This window comes from Chlorocebus sabaeus, chromosome X, assembly GCF_047675955.1.
Source record: "Chlorocebus sabaeus isolate Y175 chromosome X, mChlSab1.0.hap1, whole genome shotgun sequence".
Classification (NCBI taxonomy): domain Eukaryota; kingdom Metazoa; phylum Chordata; class Mammalia; order Primates; family Cercopithecidae; genus Chlorocebus; species Chlorocebus sabaeus.
Genome location: NC_132933.1, coordinates 19832001 through 19849852, shown reverse-complemented (window position 1 = coordinate 19849852; position 17852 = coordinate 19832001). Strand labels below are relative to the sequence as shown.

At 42.3% G+C, this 17852-nt stretch overlaps 1 protein-coding gene across 1 annotated transcript in view; it reads right to left on the bottom strand.

Annotated features, from left to right (window-relative positions):
• GPC3 (glypican 3) overlaps positions 1-15858 on the bottom strand; it is a 457513-nt gene extending 441655 nt beyond the window's left edge. The window contains exon 1 of the mRNA XM_007992737.3: positions 15285-15858. Coding sequence (XP_007990928.1) covers positions 15285-15459 — 175 coding nt within the window. The 5' untranslated portion in view covers positions 15460-15858. The remainder of the gene's footprint in view (positions 1-15284) is intronic.
• Between the last annotated feature and the right edge of the window lie 1994 nt (positions 15859-17852).

The window sequence follows — 17852 nt, the reverse complement described above, 5'->3', positions numbered from 1 at the left end:
GGGTCTTTACTATAAAGAGAGCAACCTGCATGCCTGACATAATTAAGAAGAAGAGGCTCAATTATCTAGTAAACTGAAATTTCAAACCACCCTGCCTACCTAAATGAGAAAAGCTGCTTAGACTAAAGCGTCATTACTTCTATTTAGAGGAGCCTTAGCAAAGACATACAAGGAGCTAAAGAATGGGACCCCACATTCTTCCCTAAGCCACAACAATGCCTGTTTATGTAAATAGGATTTTCAATAACACAACGGAATCTGAAAAAAAGGTTTTCATTATTGTCTCTGAAAACATGCAAATGCAGAAGATGAAAGTCAAGGGGCTTTCACTATGATGGGCACTGAATACCCTAAAATATTTATTCTACGTGAATCTGAGCCTGGATTCCAAGTAGATCTAAGAAACAGGCAATGAAGATTTCTCCTTTAAAAAAACATCTGAGTGCAATATGAGGAGGCACAAAGGCTTCTCTGACTCCATGGCAAGTTGAATGCATATGTAAAAAAATCCTCAGTTTAAAAAGAAATAAAAATAGTAGTAGATATCTATTTACCTTAATTTGGCAGCCCCTTCCAAAATCTGGGCCAAAATATAAATATCCTCACCTCCATCATCATCACTAGATGACAATCAAACACTCCTACACGACCATAACAACCTCCAGGCACAAACTAAAAGCTCATTAAAGAGTATATGAAGGCTATTTATAGAAGAACTAAACAAAGAAGAACTATTAACAAAATTAATTAGACGATTCATACTTTTGACAACTATTACTATTTGTTTGAACTCAAGTGTCTAACTCCTTTACTGACAGGTATCAATGACTATGGCGATACCACATATCTAGAGTTTTAAACTGACCTTGTAGCTTTTTGGTTCAAGAACTCAGGTTTTGACCTGTACTCCGTATATCAGCCTTCCTGTTGCTGTTTAGGCAGCTGATAAGAGACAGAAATCCTTCTTGCTCATTAGGCCACTAGCTGCTGTTAAGCAAAGGGCTGGGGAGGGGCGTGCTCAGTGGCCCAAAGGAATGTGCCGGGCTCCACATATAAAGCCAGCTCCGATTTGGGGTTAAGAATTTAACCTTAAAAGGCTGACAAGTCATAAATTTGCTTGAGGTTCATATATATGTGTGACTTTCACAGTTTATATTTCCTAGCCAGGACCCAAAGTCAAAACATGCCCCCTGATTAATGAATGGTACTAATTGTTATTCCTGACTTGAGAACATTAGTCTTTATCCATAATATTTTCTTAAAAAACACACAATCTCATACCTAAAACTCTCTGGCTTAAGGGAGTTTGAATAACCAGTTAGAAAAAAAAAGGAAGAAGAACCTAATGTTATCTGTTACGTGGTGCTACTATTTTGGTAGTCAACATTGACTCAAAGACTTCCATTTAATTGTGTCCATCAAGCAAAGTGCAAAGGAATGTCCTCCAAATCTAAACATCTGAGATAAAGCAACCATCTGCGACTCTATGCAAAAAAATGAGCTGGGGTTGGGGGGGTGTGGAAAGGTCGGGGGCAGGGCTAAAATGTCTTTAAGCACATTTTGTCTAACTTATCTTGTTAAATATTTATACATAAGTGCATAACCTAACAATCTTGGCCAAGCTTGGAAGAGATAATAGATACAGGACAAACAACAGAGCCCCATAAGTATAAAGACAAAGAGAAAAAATACCAAGGAATAGTCCAATTGGAATACAATCTCTAACCTGCAGTCAAAATTGAAACTGGGACAATAAAACCCCACAAGCAAAACAATGTCCTTGAAGTGTGATAACTTCATCAGGGAACAGCAGGTTATAATTTGGTTAGCTTACAAGGTAGGTGTCAGTTCTAACCCACACTAGCGCTGTTTCAAAGAGACTCCCTTATCTTTAGAAGAAAGGAAAGCATTCAATGTAAGAAAAGAGATTTCTAAGAACAAAGATGCAATTTTCATGTATTTAGAGTTATGACAAGGTGAGAGAGAATGTAAACTACATAGCAATGATCTGAGGTACACAAGTCAGGTCATCTAGCCTTTATCTGTATAGAAAGCTTTTTAAATACTCAGTTCTTAGAAAATGGAATGTAAATTCATTGGTGTATATTTTAGAGCTCTTCATTTTCAAACTAAAGAATGGAATTTTACAATATCCCAAGATAAGTAAACCAGGTACCCAAACAAAATACGTGGGCAGAAATGGAAAGCCTGTTTTCTCTCTAGTGAGAACAGACAGAAGCCGAGGAGGCAGAGGAAAACGGAGGAGGAGAGAGGAGAGATGGAAATCAGAAGCTACAGGGAAAGGAAACACAGCTTCAAACTAAAATGCAGAGGAAAATATAAAACATTTCACTCATCTTTTTTTTTAAGAGAGAACAAGAAACACAAAACCATTTAATAAATATAACAAACCATAAAGCACCTTCTGTTCTAAATTATAACCAGTTGAGAGAGGGTGTGAGGGTAGGAGGAAGGGGAAAATGGAAGATGTGGAGAACAGTCAAACCGACAGATGAAGGAGGGCCCTCAGTAGCTTCAGAGGTATACTGAGTCCCAGGAGGGCTGTGATGAGAACGCACAGAACATCCATTGTTCCCCTTAACTGTGGGTGTTAGAGTAACCTAGGCTACTTCTTATCACTACTCTATGAAATGTTGAGGAGCTTTTCAAGAATCTTACCCATTTTACCTAGAATTATTAGTTGGTAGTAAATTTCGTTGCCACTAGGATCTAATTTGAAGATAAAACTGGATATTGTTGGGAAAAGACTCTGAATGACTGAATAAATGCTGGTTCCAACATCTCCTTCAAGCTTCCTAAATGAGGCAACCTTACACTCTCAAAGAACAAAGAAAAAGCAATCTGACAGCTTTTGAAGGCCAAAAGTCCCTTCAGGCAACGTTATTAAATTGACCCACAGCACTGAAGTTTTAAAGCCAAGAAATGACTTAGGTTTTAGAAATTAACACTTGTATAAAACCTTCAGAATACCATGGAGAAAATAAACCTTTATTTCAGAAATAAACTTTGAAGTTTGAAAACAAAGCAGAAAACCTGTTTCTGAAACAGAAAGGACTATGGGAAACACTGAGCGTAGTTCTTCTACAGCTCTTTGAAACTCTTCAAGAGTTCCACTCTGACTTCTGGAGATGGCCAAGTAAGATATACCCCAGAATGCCAGCAAAAGAAAAAGTGGGAAACCATTGGTTTCCTATGGGAAGAGCCAAATGATCTCAGGAGATAGCTGCCTCTGGCCACACTAAATTAAGCCAAGGCCAACACTAGACGTTCTACCCATCTAAGGCAGCAAAGGCAGTACTTTCCAACTAGTTACAAATTATTAGCCACTGAGTAGAGATCCTACTGGTTCTCCCTAGCCCATTCAATATCACATTCTCATTCACTGGCTCAGTCTGTTATGCTTAAATAGAGGCCATGCATGCCAAGGCCATAAGAGTGAGAGACATAATAGACAGAGGTAGACTTGCAAGATTTAGTCACTTAATTTGGGTGTGGGATGTGTAAAAGGAGAAATCAAAGACAATTTCAAGGTTTCGAGTTGTGCCAGGCAGAGATACCATCACCAGAAATATAGAACGTTAAGGAGAGGCAGGTTTGTGTGGATGGGAAAAGAAGATAATGGACTAATTTTTGGCTCGGTTGAAAATGAAACACTGGCAGGACTTCCAGATGGACACGTCCAGCAGACAACTGGGAAATACTGAACTGAAGAGCAAGGAAGAGGTCAGGTTGAAAAGAGATATGGGAATCATTCAAAGAGCAAAGATAATGAAGTCATGGGAATGGATTTGGGAATAAGCAAAGAGAGAACAGAAAGGGCAAAAGACAAACACTACTGGGACACTTAAATCTAAAATGTAGGAGGAAGAGGGCAAACAAGCAAAGATTGAAGTGAGTAGGAAGGGAACCCAGAGTACACAGTGTCACAGAAGTTGATAGAGTATGAGAATTTAAGTCAAATACTTTATATCCAGACTATATCCCTTCCTCTCATATTCCAGTAGGTATTCTGGAAACAGCATGAGCTATGGAGTAAGACAAACCTGGGTGAAAATTCCGGCTCCGCCACTTACACAACCTTTGGGAAAGTAAACTTTTCTGAGCCTCAGTTTCTTCATCTGTAAAATGGAGTTGATACCACCTACCTTTCAGGTTTCCTGTGTTGATTAAATGAGAGGTTACATATAAAGTAATTGACATATAGTAGGCACTCAGTAAAGGTTATTTTCCATAATCTTCCCTCATGGTCCTTGTAAACTATTCCACCAACCTGAAAGTGGTGTCAAAAAATCGACTGGAATACAAGGAGTTTCAAGCTTATGTGGAAACACTGATGAAGGCAATCTCGTAAACAATGGACAAATTAAAGAAACCATTTATGCCAGAGGAACAGAAAATTATACAACTCTCCCCAACCCCCAAACCAAAAAATAATACATCTCCATAGACACTTATGAAAGATCAGCCCAATTACACAAGTATTCCTAGCGTTTACTTGGAACCACATGTTTCAGAGACCAGCCATCAGGGCCAAGTCTGAAACAGAATACAGACTACAGCTCCAAAAGCTACACATTGTTACAGTTTTCATTCTTTACATTGGGAGAGTACTCCCCTGGGGGAGGGGCAGAGGAGCCACCATGTTGGAACCACTAAAGTTGCTAGAACTCAGAAGCTACAGACACTTTATGAGTGGTTGCATTGTGTGCACATGAGATATATGAGGACAAAGCTTTCACAAGACAAATGTAATGTGTGATTGTAAAAGACCACCTACTGCTAAGAGTAACAGCTAACAACTGTGAGGGTTTTTTTGTTTTGTTTTGTTTTTGTTTTCCTTTGTTTTCTGTGTGTGTGTGTGTGTTTTTCTTTTTTTGAGACAGAGTCTCGCTCTGTCACCCAGGCTGGAGTATAGTGGCGTGATCTCAGCTCACTGCAACCTCTGCCTCCTGGGCTCAGGCAATCCTCCAACCTCAGCCTCCTGAGTCACAGAGACTACAGGTACATGCCACCATGCCTGGCTGATTTTTGTATTTTTTGTAGAGGTAGGGTTTCACTATGTTGCCCAGGCTGGTCTTGAACTCTTGGGCTCAAGCAGTTCTCCAACCTTAGCCTTCAAAAGCGCTGGGATTACAGGTGTGAGCCACCATGTCCAGCCTTTCCGTTTAAATAACATGCATAATTATTCATTATTACTATTAAGAATAATAGAAGTCTGACTCTTTGATTCTAATATATTCCTCTACATGGAGATGTATGTGTATGCACATGTGCACATGCATGTGTGTGTGTTTGGTAGTACATTATTTCATTTGCAGACTCTTGGATCATGACAACATATACTCATACTTTCTCTTAATCAAGAGGGTTCTTGAAGTCTTTGGCAGGTTTTTTTTTTTTTTTAAATCATCAGATGTTGGCAAAATACATTTTAATACATGTCACATGCAAAAGCCTGGAAAATATCATCCACACTCATGACTTCCAACTTAAGCCTATATGCTGATGAGTCCCAACTATGTGCTTCTCCTTAACTCCAGAAGAATATATACACTCTTTCCCAGTGATCTCATCTGTTCCCAAGGCTTCAATTACCATCTATATGCTGATAATTTCCAAGTATACATCTCCATCTCTGATTTCTCCCTCTTTTGTAATCCAAAACGCAACTTGAACTACTTAGCAGACATTTTCTACCTCCATCATCAAAGGACCTTTCAAACTCAATCTGTTTGAAACCAAACTGACTATTTCAGCCCTTAAAAACACGTTCCTCCTATATTTCAAGCACACTCATTTGTTCAACAAATATTTACCAGGCACCTATTATGTGCCACAGCACCACCACCCAGAAAAACCAAAAGTTCTAGATTCTCCCTTCTGTCCTCATATCCAGTCACTAAGTCATGTCTATTCTATTGCCTCTATTCTCTCAAGTTTAGATTTTATTCTCCTATTTATGGTCTCCTGCCCTATTACCTGTGTTACTAAAACTCCCTGCCACTGCTCACTCTCCAGTCATCTTCCAACTGAATGTTTCCCTTCTTAAAATGTTTTTAAGGCTCCTCATCATCCTTGGATATAATCCAAACTCCTCATCATTTCCTTTTTTTCTAATTCATCTTCTTCATCTGTGCTCCAAGAAATCCCAACTACTCCAGTCCAACAAATGTGTCATTTTGTCTCTTAACTTTGTACCTTTGTACATGCCTTATATGATAGCCACCTCCCCCCCTCCCCCTGCTTTTTTATTGAGACAAGGTCTCTCTCTGCCACCCAGGCTGGAGTGCAGTGGTATGATGGTAGCTCAATGCAGCCTTGAACTCAGCCCTCTTAAGACAACTAGGCAACTTCCTCCATAGCTCAAGAGCCCTCAGGCCTCCACATGGTGCCCAGCTCAATGGCAGGCCATAGTCATGCTGCCTTGACATCTATGTTTTTCCTTGCCTGGATCCCTTGCTAGGCAGCGAGTTCCTTGCTGGCAGTGATTTTATCTTGTTCATCAGCTCCTAGCTCAGTACCTGGCATAGTATCAGTGCTCAATAAATGTTGGTTGAAGTAAAGAATACATTTTAAACTTTTAAATATTTATGCAGAAATGGCACATAAAGTTCATTATTAAGTGAGTTCCTATTCTGCAAATTTCCATCTGTTTTCCAAATCAGATAACTGTGTTCCTCAGTGCAATCACTCCATGAAACCTAACCTGGAAACTGCTTCTTGAGTCATATTCTCATTTCTATGGTGCTCAACATGCAAAGCTGCCAGTGCTAGAAGTAGTTCTCCAAAGTGGGCCAAATTCATATTATTGGTGACTGTCACTGCTTAACAAGGATAACATCTGTGTACTTGGGGAAATGATGGAACTTGATTTTAAGAGTGGTACCTCTATGATATCAGTGACGATTAGCTCTGCTACAATTTCAGGCCAATCCAGCTGAAAAGGGTTTACTCAATCTCTGAAAGCTGTACCCATTAGATCTCCCCCAGCATAAATTAGGCTTAGTCTCTAGATTATTAAAGATCTAGGGATATTATATGTGTGTATGTATGAGTGTACAAATATGTGTGTGTATGAGTGCTGGAACCAGGCAAGTTGTTGGAAGTCGGAAGTGACAGATACTTTATGAGTGGTTGCCTTGTGTGTACATGAGATAATATGAAAGCAAGGCTTTCATGAGACAAATGTAAGATATGACTGTGAAAGACCACCTACTGCTTAGAGTAACAATTAACTTTCAAACAGTTTAAGTAACAGAAATATTTATTAATTATTGCTGTCTAAATAACAGAAAACATTCTATACATACATAAAATCTATGAATACAAATATATAAAACATATCCAAACACTACACTTAGGTAAAGCTATAGCTAAAAAATATTTCTTTACTTGTCACCTCCTCTTCAATAGTAAGTTTTAAAAGAGGGGCAACTCGCCAGGAGCAAAATTGGCTCACACTTGAAATCCCAGCACTTTGGGAGGCCGAGGCAGGTGGATCATCTGAGGTCAGGAGTTCAAGAACAGTCTGGCCAATGTGGTGAAATGCCATCTCTACTAAAAATACAAAATTAGCCAGGTGTGGTGGTGGGCACCTGTAATCCCAGCTACTCGGGTAGCTGAGGCAGTAGAATCTCTTGAACCTGGGAGGCAGAGGTTGCAGTGAGCTGAGATTAAGAAGAGTATGCAAATAGAATTCTGATTTTTGTTTTCAAATGAACATCATCCCTTTGTTTTTTATCCTTTTTCCTACTTGGGCCTCTATTTGAATATTTGAAAGAACTTCCCATCAACTTTCAATTAGTTTACCTAGGCAACTAATTGAAAGTTTGGCCTAATGCAGACAGAAATTAAGAGAACTCTAATGAGGCCCTTTATCCTACCCAAATGAAATTTCCACGGCTGAAAATCCACTCTGTATTATGTTCTTTTTTAAATTTTATTTATTTATTTATTTATTTATTTATTTATTTATTTGACAGAGTCTTCCTCTGTCGCCCAGGCTGGAGTGCAGTGGTATGATCTCAGCTCACTGCAACCTCTGCCTCCCAGGTTCAAGCGATTCTCCTGCCTCAGCCTCCTGAATAGTTGGGATTACAGGTATGTACCATCATGTCCAGCTAATTTTTGTATTTTTTAGTAGAGATGGGGTTTTGCCATGTTGACCAGGCTGATCTGGAACTCCTGGCCTCAAGCAATCCACCTGCCTTGGCCTACCAAAGTGTTGGGATTACAGGTGTGAGACACCATGGCCAGTCTGGATTATGTCCTTTTAAATATACATTTATGAAGCTTGATACCTTAGGTAAGAAACACCAAACACTGAGGAAAAACTTACATACATTCAGTGTATGTTTCCATAACTGGCACCAAGTTGCATTATTTTCACAAACCTAAATACCACAGATCTGTAAGGTGAAGATAAACATATGCATTTATATATACATGTATAATATATCTTCAATTTATCTTGAAATTACTTATAATATCCTTATAAACAAGCAAAAAATACTTACCTCTTATAAGATTTGACTAGTCTATTTCTTCCAGAGAGTTATAGTATAGCCAAATGAATTAAACTAATATCCTTTATCATTTACCTATAGAAAACAAATGGATTTTTGACCTAAAAAAAAAACTGGTTACTTTTTTAGAAGGCTTAGTATATTGGTAAAAATAAATCAACTACTTAAATATTGGCTTTATGGAAATTTTATGTTTGTAATACATTTCTAACTCCATTCATTCAGTCTATAAATATATATTTAGTACCTATTATTTGTAGCCTGTACTGTGCTAGACACTGGGATACAAAGATGAATAAGATGTAGCCCCTAACCTCAAGATGATCACAGTCTAGTAGGGAAGACATCATTAGAAACATGGACTTCAAAGTTGCCATAATCGGGGACTTCTAATTTTCCAGTAATAAATTTAGTTGCAAAAGGCAGACAAAAAGGCCATTTAAAATTTTACTCTAAAGTTGTGCTTTCTTCTGGATTTATAAGGAATAAATACATGTTTCATTGTGGAAATTTTGAAAAATACAGAATATTTTCAAAAACATCACTTCTACTGAGACATGTACATTTTTCAGCTTTCAGGTGGCTGGACGGTGGAAGTTTCTCTTATAATAGCTTTTGCCTTCCCTTCTTATTGCCACTCCCACTTGTATTTTATCTCCCTTCCTATCAATTATTTATCAATATAAGCCTATTAAGTACGCTTCAAAGAGCTTAGTAGATTTACTAATCTAGCATATAAATACAATTTCAGCTACTAGAAGTAATTAACTGTTCAGAACACTAGCAATGCATTTTGGTCATAACATTGACTTCCTTTTATTCATGAGGAAGAATACAAACCCTCAAATTAGGCTTTGTCCAGCTACACACACAAAGAGGGAAAAGTGAAAATGCCTCTCTTAGTAATCAATCTTGATTCATTTTTTTTAATTGCAAACAAGTATTTCTAATAATTAACACTTGGTTAATTGATCTTGAATTGCCCTAATTAGAAGTACAGAACTAAATCTTCTTTACTTTGTATATTCAACAAGATATTCAAGTAAGGCTACAATGTTCCAATGAGCATTCTCACCACCCCCACCCCCATACGCGTAGCATTTCAAAACACACACTTTCTCTGCTAATATACCCACCTTCGCCTTGATTTTTGAACAGCATTCTCCCTGTCATTATGTCTCAGAAGGTAAATTCCCATTACTTTATGCTGTCTCTAAAGCCAGGCTGGGGCCTGTAACTTGCATTGTATTTTCTGACGCTCATTTCCTAATGGAGTGCCAGGGATCCTGTTTCAAGCCAGACAATTTGCTAAATATGGGCAGATGAGTGGGAGATTTTTCTGCCCATACTTTCCATTAGATCCTAGATTACCAAAAACATCTAACCCATTTACAAGATTGGCTAGGACTGAATAGATATTGGCTCCTGGAATAGGCTCTTGAATTGAGCCTGCACACGAATTCTGATTCCAGGTTACAAAAACCTGTGAGATACTTCAACAGGTCCATGCATGTGTTATATAGCTCAACTCCCAAATATGGTAATATCAACCTTAGCAAGAAAGGTCTAGCTGACATTAAATCAAAGAGGGCTTGATTTAAGAGATGTCCTACAATTTATGTGCTGCAATAATTGTTGATCGTTAATGATACTAAGCCAGTCATAACAATTCTGCTAATTTCAATTTGTTATTTGGGTACTCAACAATTTAATAAGCCCCGCTGATGATAAAAGTTGCCAGCTAACTGAGGTAAGCCTGCATCTGTCTCCAGCCAAAATATATGTAGGTTGAAAAGTTTGTCCACATGCCCCAATAATGTATCGTAACAATTTGGGCTTAGGCTTTTAAAATATGTAAGATGACATATGGCTTAAGAAAGTATGTGAGAGTTCATAGGGAATACATAATGATCTAGAAACTCTATTTTTGTCAATTATTTACTAAATGCTGTATGGCCTTGTGCTCAACACTGCTCAAATGTAGTGCTTTCCCTTTAAGAGGCTTATAATCTAAAACATACAAATAACCATATGCAGAAAAAAAGCTAGAGATCAGAGTAAAAGGAAGCATTCACAAAAAAATGTACAAATTCAGCATGCCAGAACTTTTCAGTTGAGCAACATGATCCCCAGTGAAATTCTTTCCAAATGATGTATCGTGTGCACAAGTTATAAGTGATTATCTTCAATTTTCTTAGAAATGAGTAATAAGATACCTCTTAAGACCCATAGTTTTGTATATGCATCAAACACTGAAGTTGGCGTGGTCATTGATAGCTGTCATTTAGGGAGAAAACATATTTTCTGTCTTTTCTCATACCAGACAAATCCAGGACTCTTTTCTCCCAGATCGGTAATAAGCCGCCTTTTTCTAGGCTACAGTGAACAGCAAACATTGCAATTCTAAAGATGGAAGTAGCAGAATGCTCAAAAATATTGCATCAAAATATTGGATACAACCTACCAGTCTATAAGAAAAAAACACATTGCAAAACTGACACCATCTGTGTCATTTAGCATCCATCAAAATTCTTATGTCTGTATTTCCTAATGCTTCCAAAATGGAATTTGCTCCAAGAATTAAGAAACTCTTTTTAAGATGGCGGCCCTATTAAGAGACTTCTCCCTATCTCCCACTTCATCTCTTCAGTTCTTTTCCCTTGCCCAGGCTGGCTATTGTGACCATTTCAGCCAATTTCCTGGAGGTATTTTCTAGCCCTTTTCACCCTTTTTAATCCTACAAGTTTCCTGGGAAGCCTGTTTACTTGTATGCTCCCCCACTAGACTGTGAGCTCCTTGACAAAAGGGATTGTGTCTCACTCCTCTCTGCACCCCCAGCACCTATTACAGAGGCTGCCAAGGAGTTGGCAGTGTTAGACTCCTTTCAGCCCAAGGTGCCCCACCAATCATCAGCCATGTCCTCCATCAGATTGATGGCTCCCTCTAAGCACAGCTTGGTATCAGTATCAGGATTCGTGTACTATTCAGACCACATTTGAAAGAATTCTCTAACTGTTCCAAGTTAGCACACAATACAAAGTTTTTTGTATTGTTCAAAGTTTTAACAAATCACCTGGTCACCCAAATGTCTAGTGCAATCTCAGAAGAGAGAAAACCTTTCCACACCTCACTTATTATTCTCTCTCGATATTAGGACCGCTAACTGCTTCAAACTAATTGGGGAACCGCAGCTGGCAACCCAGATACGGAGGCTAGTTCTCACAGTAAAAACAACAACAAAAAATACCAAACTCTCTCTTTGTTTCAAGCACGTTGCTTTTTATTTTTATGTTGTTTCATCTATTTCAAGAAACTGCAAGTCAATTTTGGCTGTTAAAGACTGCCTTTTACCCATACAGGCATTTGGCCTTCTGGATTGGTTCTCGCACTTTCCAAGGCCTTCCAAGGCAAGATCCCTCAATCTTTTGGGAGTTGCAACACTACCACGGTTTGTTTGATTTTCTCATTTCCATCCATCCCTTACGCTACCCCCCTCCCCTGACAAAAGTGGTGTATGGCATTCATAAAGTGAATTACACTTGATTTTTGTTTAGAGGAATTTTTTTCCAGACTTCTGTAACATTCCCTTGAGACAATTGGAAACATCATTGTCTGATTACTAGCTCACTTTCCTTGCCTAAAATTGTATCCATTCTTGATTGCGCCTGTGGGTAGGTTAAGCAAAACAAAATAAACATCTAGACTTATGAGCTCATTGGCTTTTTTCTGAATTTTTCTAAATTAAATAAGGGCAAAAGAGCTGTACTGAAAGTCAGTTATATGGATTTTTCTGCCAAATGCTAACTCTGTGCGCCTGGTTTCCATCTGTGGTGCTTTCCAAGTTACAAATCCTTAAAAAAATAAGTGGGGTATGAAGAGATCTATGGATTTTGGGGACATGCTATTTAGAACTGCTATCCTGTGACTTGAACACTCCAAAAGAAATGGGAACATGAGATTTTAAGGCTTTAGATCAGCTTTGTGGAAGTCTAGTGTAGTCCTTCAGCACCAGTGATTTATTTTTTAGGCTGGCTTGTCTCAAATGCCATTTAGTCTTATCCATATCAGCATAAGAAATGTACCTTATTCAGGCTAACCCAATTCTGCTAATGGCCAAAGTTAGCCGTCAATCCCAAATGCTCCCCCTAAGTGAAACAGGACATTCTTGAGGATTTCTCCTTACTGTGACTGAATCTCATTTGATCTGGGACAAAGAAAGCTTTAATGCAGTTAATATAGTACAGCAGGCAAACTGAACGTGGCTTAAAATATGGATGTGGAGGGGGGAAAGTCAAGCGGTCATCGTGATGGTTCATAATTATCAAATAATTTTCAGCTCTCTTTCAATTTCCAACCACTGAACGACAGCAGCAAATTATACATTCATTCACTTCGAAATTATGCACTTACCATTGTATTTAGTCTGCCATTATTGTCTCTTCCCTAAAATACTGATGTGCTCTTTCCACACACGAACATTAGGATTTTCACATTTTCCATACCTACAGTGACCATATTTGTCCCACTAAAATTCAGGACACATGGTTCCATGCCAGGGCAGAGTATTAGAAACCTGCACTGCCTCTGGAAAATTCAGGATATATGATGGTAGCTGTATAGGGATCACCATATTTGAAGTTTGGCTTGGCCAGTGCGAGTCAGGACAGTGCCTGCCATGTAGAAGGTGCTCAACAGTGTTTGTGTTTGTTAAATAGAACTAAAGCAGGGAATGTTGGGTTTATATGATGAAAACCCTTGAAAAGTGATTTCTCCTATAGAGTTTGTGAAATAGCAGAGGAAAATGAAAAACCTTTATTACAAATCCCTCTTCTCTATAAGTGTATGGCTATCCCTAGGCCTAAAGGGAGGGAAGGAGCCCAGGCCAAATCTCATACACACAGTGTGTGGGCCCTCCCAATACTTTTATACAGATGCTGCAAAGAGGCAGGCAGCCAGAGAGCTGGGGGAGAGCGAGGGAGGGCGATTGCCTGCAGGAGTGTGTGTGGAGAGGGGGGTTGCTAAATGACTATCTGTGCTTTCCTCTGGCCTTTTTCTTCTTTTGGGCACCATCTTTACCTCCTGGCTTTGAATCAGCCAAATGTGGCCCCAACCCCAACCCTGGACCCATTCGTCTTGTGGGGGCTCAGCCTGTGAGGACCAATTTTTACATTACCAACAAAAGCATGTTCTCTAGCCTTAACAATCTAATTACCATGGCACTTCCAGGGGAGAGAGATTCGCCAGTTGTTTCAGTTCTGTGGAACTGATTCATAGGTTGCCCCTTACAGCTCCTGCACATGCCCACGTGGTACATTATTAACACTTAACAGTGGATGAGGTAGTTCGACCCTCCCTTAGAGCGAAATCCTGCAAAGCAATATTTAACATATGCGCAAATGCATTTCAGTCACCAAAAAGGGTGACCAATTACCTTTGCAACTAAACAGCAGGCTCACTCGGCTCTTTTCATCAACCTAAAGAAAAGGCTGAGGGCGCGCTGGCTGCCTAGGTAACCTCCTACCAGTGAACGCTGGCTGGTAGCGCCCACGGGGCGCGCATCCGCATTCACAACTTGGTCCAACCATCGGGCCCGCCTCCATGACTTGTTGAGAGCCACCAGCCAAGTTTTGGCTAGGGCTGCTCCCCGATCCCTCGGAAGCGCGGGACGCGCGCCTCACTGGATGCCTGAGTTGAGAAGAGACCCCGGAGGCCACAAACGTCTCACGGTTACGGAATACAACTGGCCGTTTCTTCTCAGTGCACCCCTGACAAATTAACCTGTTTGAAACCGACTCTTCTTGTCCGCATTGTCAGTGTAGCAACTTGGTCTAATTGGATTCTAAGGCGGGCGTTAGGAGCCCAACCGCTGGACAGTCAATCACGCAGGGCCATTAATATTCATCTGTTGACAGCGGCAGCCCTCGGCTAAAGTTAAAATACGTCGTTACGGCACGATCTGATTGTGCAGAACAAAAGGCAGGCGTTCAGAAACTTTCCTCCACCTAAAATCATCTCCCCTTTAGGATCTAGCCTGTCAAGAAGGCAGATGAATTTGGGAGGAGGAGGAGTTAAATTTCTTTGGACTCCGGCTCCCTGGGCCAGCAGCACCGGTTTTAAAGCGATTTCGCTAACCTATATAAGGGATGCTGTTTTGAAGGAAAAGGTTCAGTCCTCCTCATTTTGGGGACCCTCTTATTCAAAAGTTTGCCTCGGTGTGTCTTCACCCGCCACTGCAGATTCAGAAATCTGTCCTCAACTTTGCTTGCACTTGGGCCCAGGCTTAGGAAACCCAGGCTGGGGAAAGGAGGGCATGGGGGGCACGCTGGGGAAGGGACGGCTGGAGCTGTGGTCCAGCTAAGGCTGAAATTCTGACACGTATGTGCGAGCAAGGATGGCAAATTCCCGAGGCACCAGCTCGGCTGCGGGGCGCCAGTTCGCAAAGACCCGGGAAAATAGCTCCCACCTTCTCGCCCTTCCAAAAAAGCAGGCGCTCACGAGAGGGCGATCCCCACGGTTCCTCCCGCTCACACCTTCCCTGACAGCAGCGTGAGACTGGGGTATGTGGGCTCCCTCCACACACATCCTCTCTCCCTCCCTCAGTAGATCCAGCCAGGCCCCAGGCACACCGACCACTCCCAAGTGCCCAGCTGCAGGGCGCACAACTACAGCCCGGCGGGGCCACCACGCGCCCCTTGCTCCCCGCTGAGTGCGGGGAACGCTCAAGGGACCCCTCCTCACCTGGCACGGGAGTTTCGGGCACCCACTTGAGTCCGGGCTGCAGTCTCTGGAAGAAGGAGCGGACTTGGTGACAGGTGGCGTCCGGCGGCGGCGGCGGGGGCTGCGCCTGTCCCGGGAAGTCCAAGCTGAGCAGCATCGCCACCACCAAGCACGCGGTGCGCACGGTCCCAGCCATCCTGCTTCGCAGGGAGCTAGGAGAGCGCGGGAGAGTGGCAGCCGGAGCGAGAGCAGTCCCAGGACTCGGCAAGCCTGGCAGTGGCCCTGTGGAGCAAGAGACGTGCTGCTACCCAGCCGCTGCAAAAGTTTCCTCGCAGCTACCTGGGCGCTGGGCGAGGGCGGGAACCGCTTGGCGGCGCGGGGCAGGGCGGGGCTGACTGGCGTGGGGCGGAGCGAGGAGAGACGGGGCGGGGCGAGGCGAGCCGCGCGGCCAGGGGGAGGCGGCGGTTGTGCAGCCGGTAGCCTGCGGGGTGCGGGGGCGCGGCGTGGAGGGCGGCGGGGGCCACTAGGGCACCGCGTGCGGGGACCAGGCGGAGGCAGTGCGAGAGGAGGGTGCGGAGCGCGCGCGGTGGCTCCCGGCAGCCGAGCCAAGCTGCCCGTTCGCCACCGCTCTACATAGGGCGCTCTGGCATAACTACTGCAGAGGGGCTGCAGGCTCGAGCGCGCTGATTGGCTTCCCAGCAGCCGTCCCCTCTGACTGGCTCTGGGAGAAGTTCCCCAGCCTCACTCCTCCTTCCCGCCGCTCATTGGCCTACAGCCTGGAGGGCTTTTCCCTTTAGGATTTTTGCCTCCTTTTCATCCTTCCTGGGGGCAGGTGGGGGTCCCTGGCTTAGGTGCCCCTCCGCTTCGCCACAGGCCTTCTTTCAGCCTGTGCCAGCTCTTTCCTGGCCACCAGAGCCACACAAGGTATTCCATCACACAAAATCCACCTCCTCATTCTACTCTCTGAGGAGCTTCCCGCGAACCGTTTTCCTAACGCAGCTCTGACCAGGTTCTCAAAGCCAACCCGCAAATAGTCACGTTCAGGGACAGCCAGGGACCACTGGGCTTTTCACAGCCTGCCTCACCTTTGAATACTGTATCTTAAAAGTCTGAAAGCCCCTGTGGCTTGCTAGATTTGATTCAATAGAGCCACACAAAGTCAGAGAAAGCACCTGATTCTGGGGCGTTAAAAGAAAATCTACTGCACGAGAGTCCCAGGTGGCCCTTCAAGAGGCAAAGCCTAACTAGTTACAACGAAATAACCAGGGGCTTAAAGCTAGCCTAACTCATTAGAAAATCATTACACAGCAAATTTATTGAGCCAAAGCTAGCCTATTTCATAGATGGAGTAGAAGGCTATTTGAAAGATCTTCTACACCCAAATCCCACCTCTCCTGCTTAGATTTCACCGTTAGAAATCCAGTTCTTTGAGAATCAAATATCTCTCCGAGAAGGAATACATTTTGGTCATTACCTATATGCTGGTAAGGAGGGATCTTTAGCACGGATTCTTTTCATGATCCTCCACACCCTACTCCAGTAGAGAACTCAATAAGTATTTGTATGATGAAATTACTTAACACCTCTGCATGAATTAGTTTGTCATCTGAGGTTTTGTTTCCGACCTAGGTGAAAGTAGGTTTTGAGGGAGAACCTCAGCACCAGGAAATTGTCTGGGGTGTGCAAGGTCAGGGGAGAGGAGGTTGTGTTCCAGGACCCATGGGCTGAGAAGGGAGACAAAGAGAGAGGAAGGTCACGGTGGAAGTTCATTTATCCATTTATTCATTCGGTAACAAATATTTGAACTCCTACTGTGTTCCAGGCACTGTAGATTACAAACAGACAATGAGGATACAAAGATTAACCAACCTGTGGTACCTGACCTCAAAGAACTGCAAACTAATAGGGAAAACAACCAAGTCGAATGTTAACCCACTGTGTGAATGCTAAGATAAGAAAGTTCTAAGGGTTACTAAGAGGGGGAATCAGAGAAAGCGTGCCGGAGATGATGACCTAAACTCAGACCAGTAGGAGTTTAGGTGAGACAAGCAGATGGGGAGAAGGGTTCTGAGGCAAAGAAAGCAGTGTAAACAAAGACACTGAGGGGAGAGGGCTTGGCATGGCCCAGTTGGAAGGTGGGAGGTGCAAGTAATGATTTCATGTTGGGGAGTTGGAAGAGCTAAGGTGAGAGAGGTAAGCAAGGGCCAGATTATGCAGTCTTGAAGCCATGTGGAGGAGCCTGGGGAACCACTTAAGGAAATTTTCAGCACGGTGGGGGAGGGGGGCGCCATGATCACATTTGCCTGATTAAAAGATCTCTCCAGCAGCACTGTGGAGAATGGCTTGGAGAAGGAAAAAGATTGGAAGCAAGGAGACCAGTTCAGAGGCTGTGAAAATAATTCAGACAAGAAATGATAAAGTCCTGTAGCAGAGAAGATTTGGAAATGGAAAAAAATTACTGGAGATATTTAGCATATAGCGTTAAAAGGGTATAATGACCTAGTGGATATGGGGGATGGGAGAGGAGTCAAGGACGGAGGGCCCATTCACTCTTTTTTCAACAAACATTTGAGTGCGGCCAATGTATCT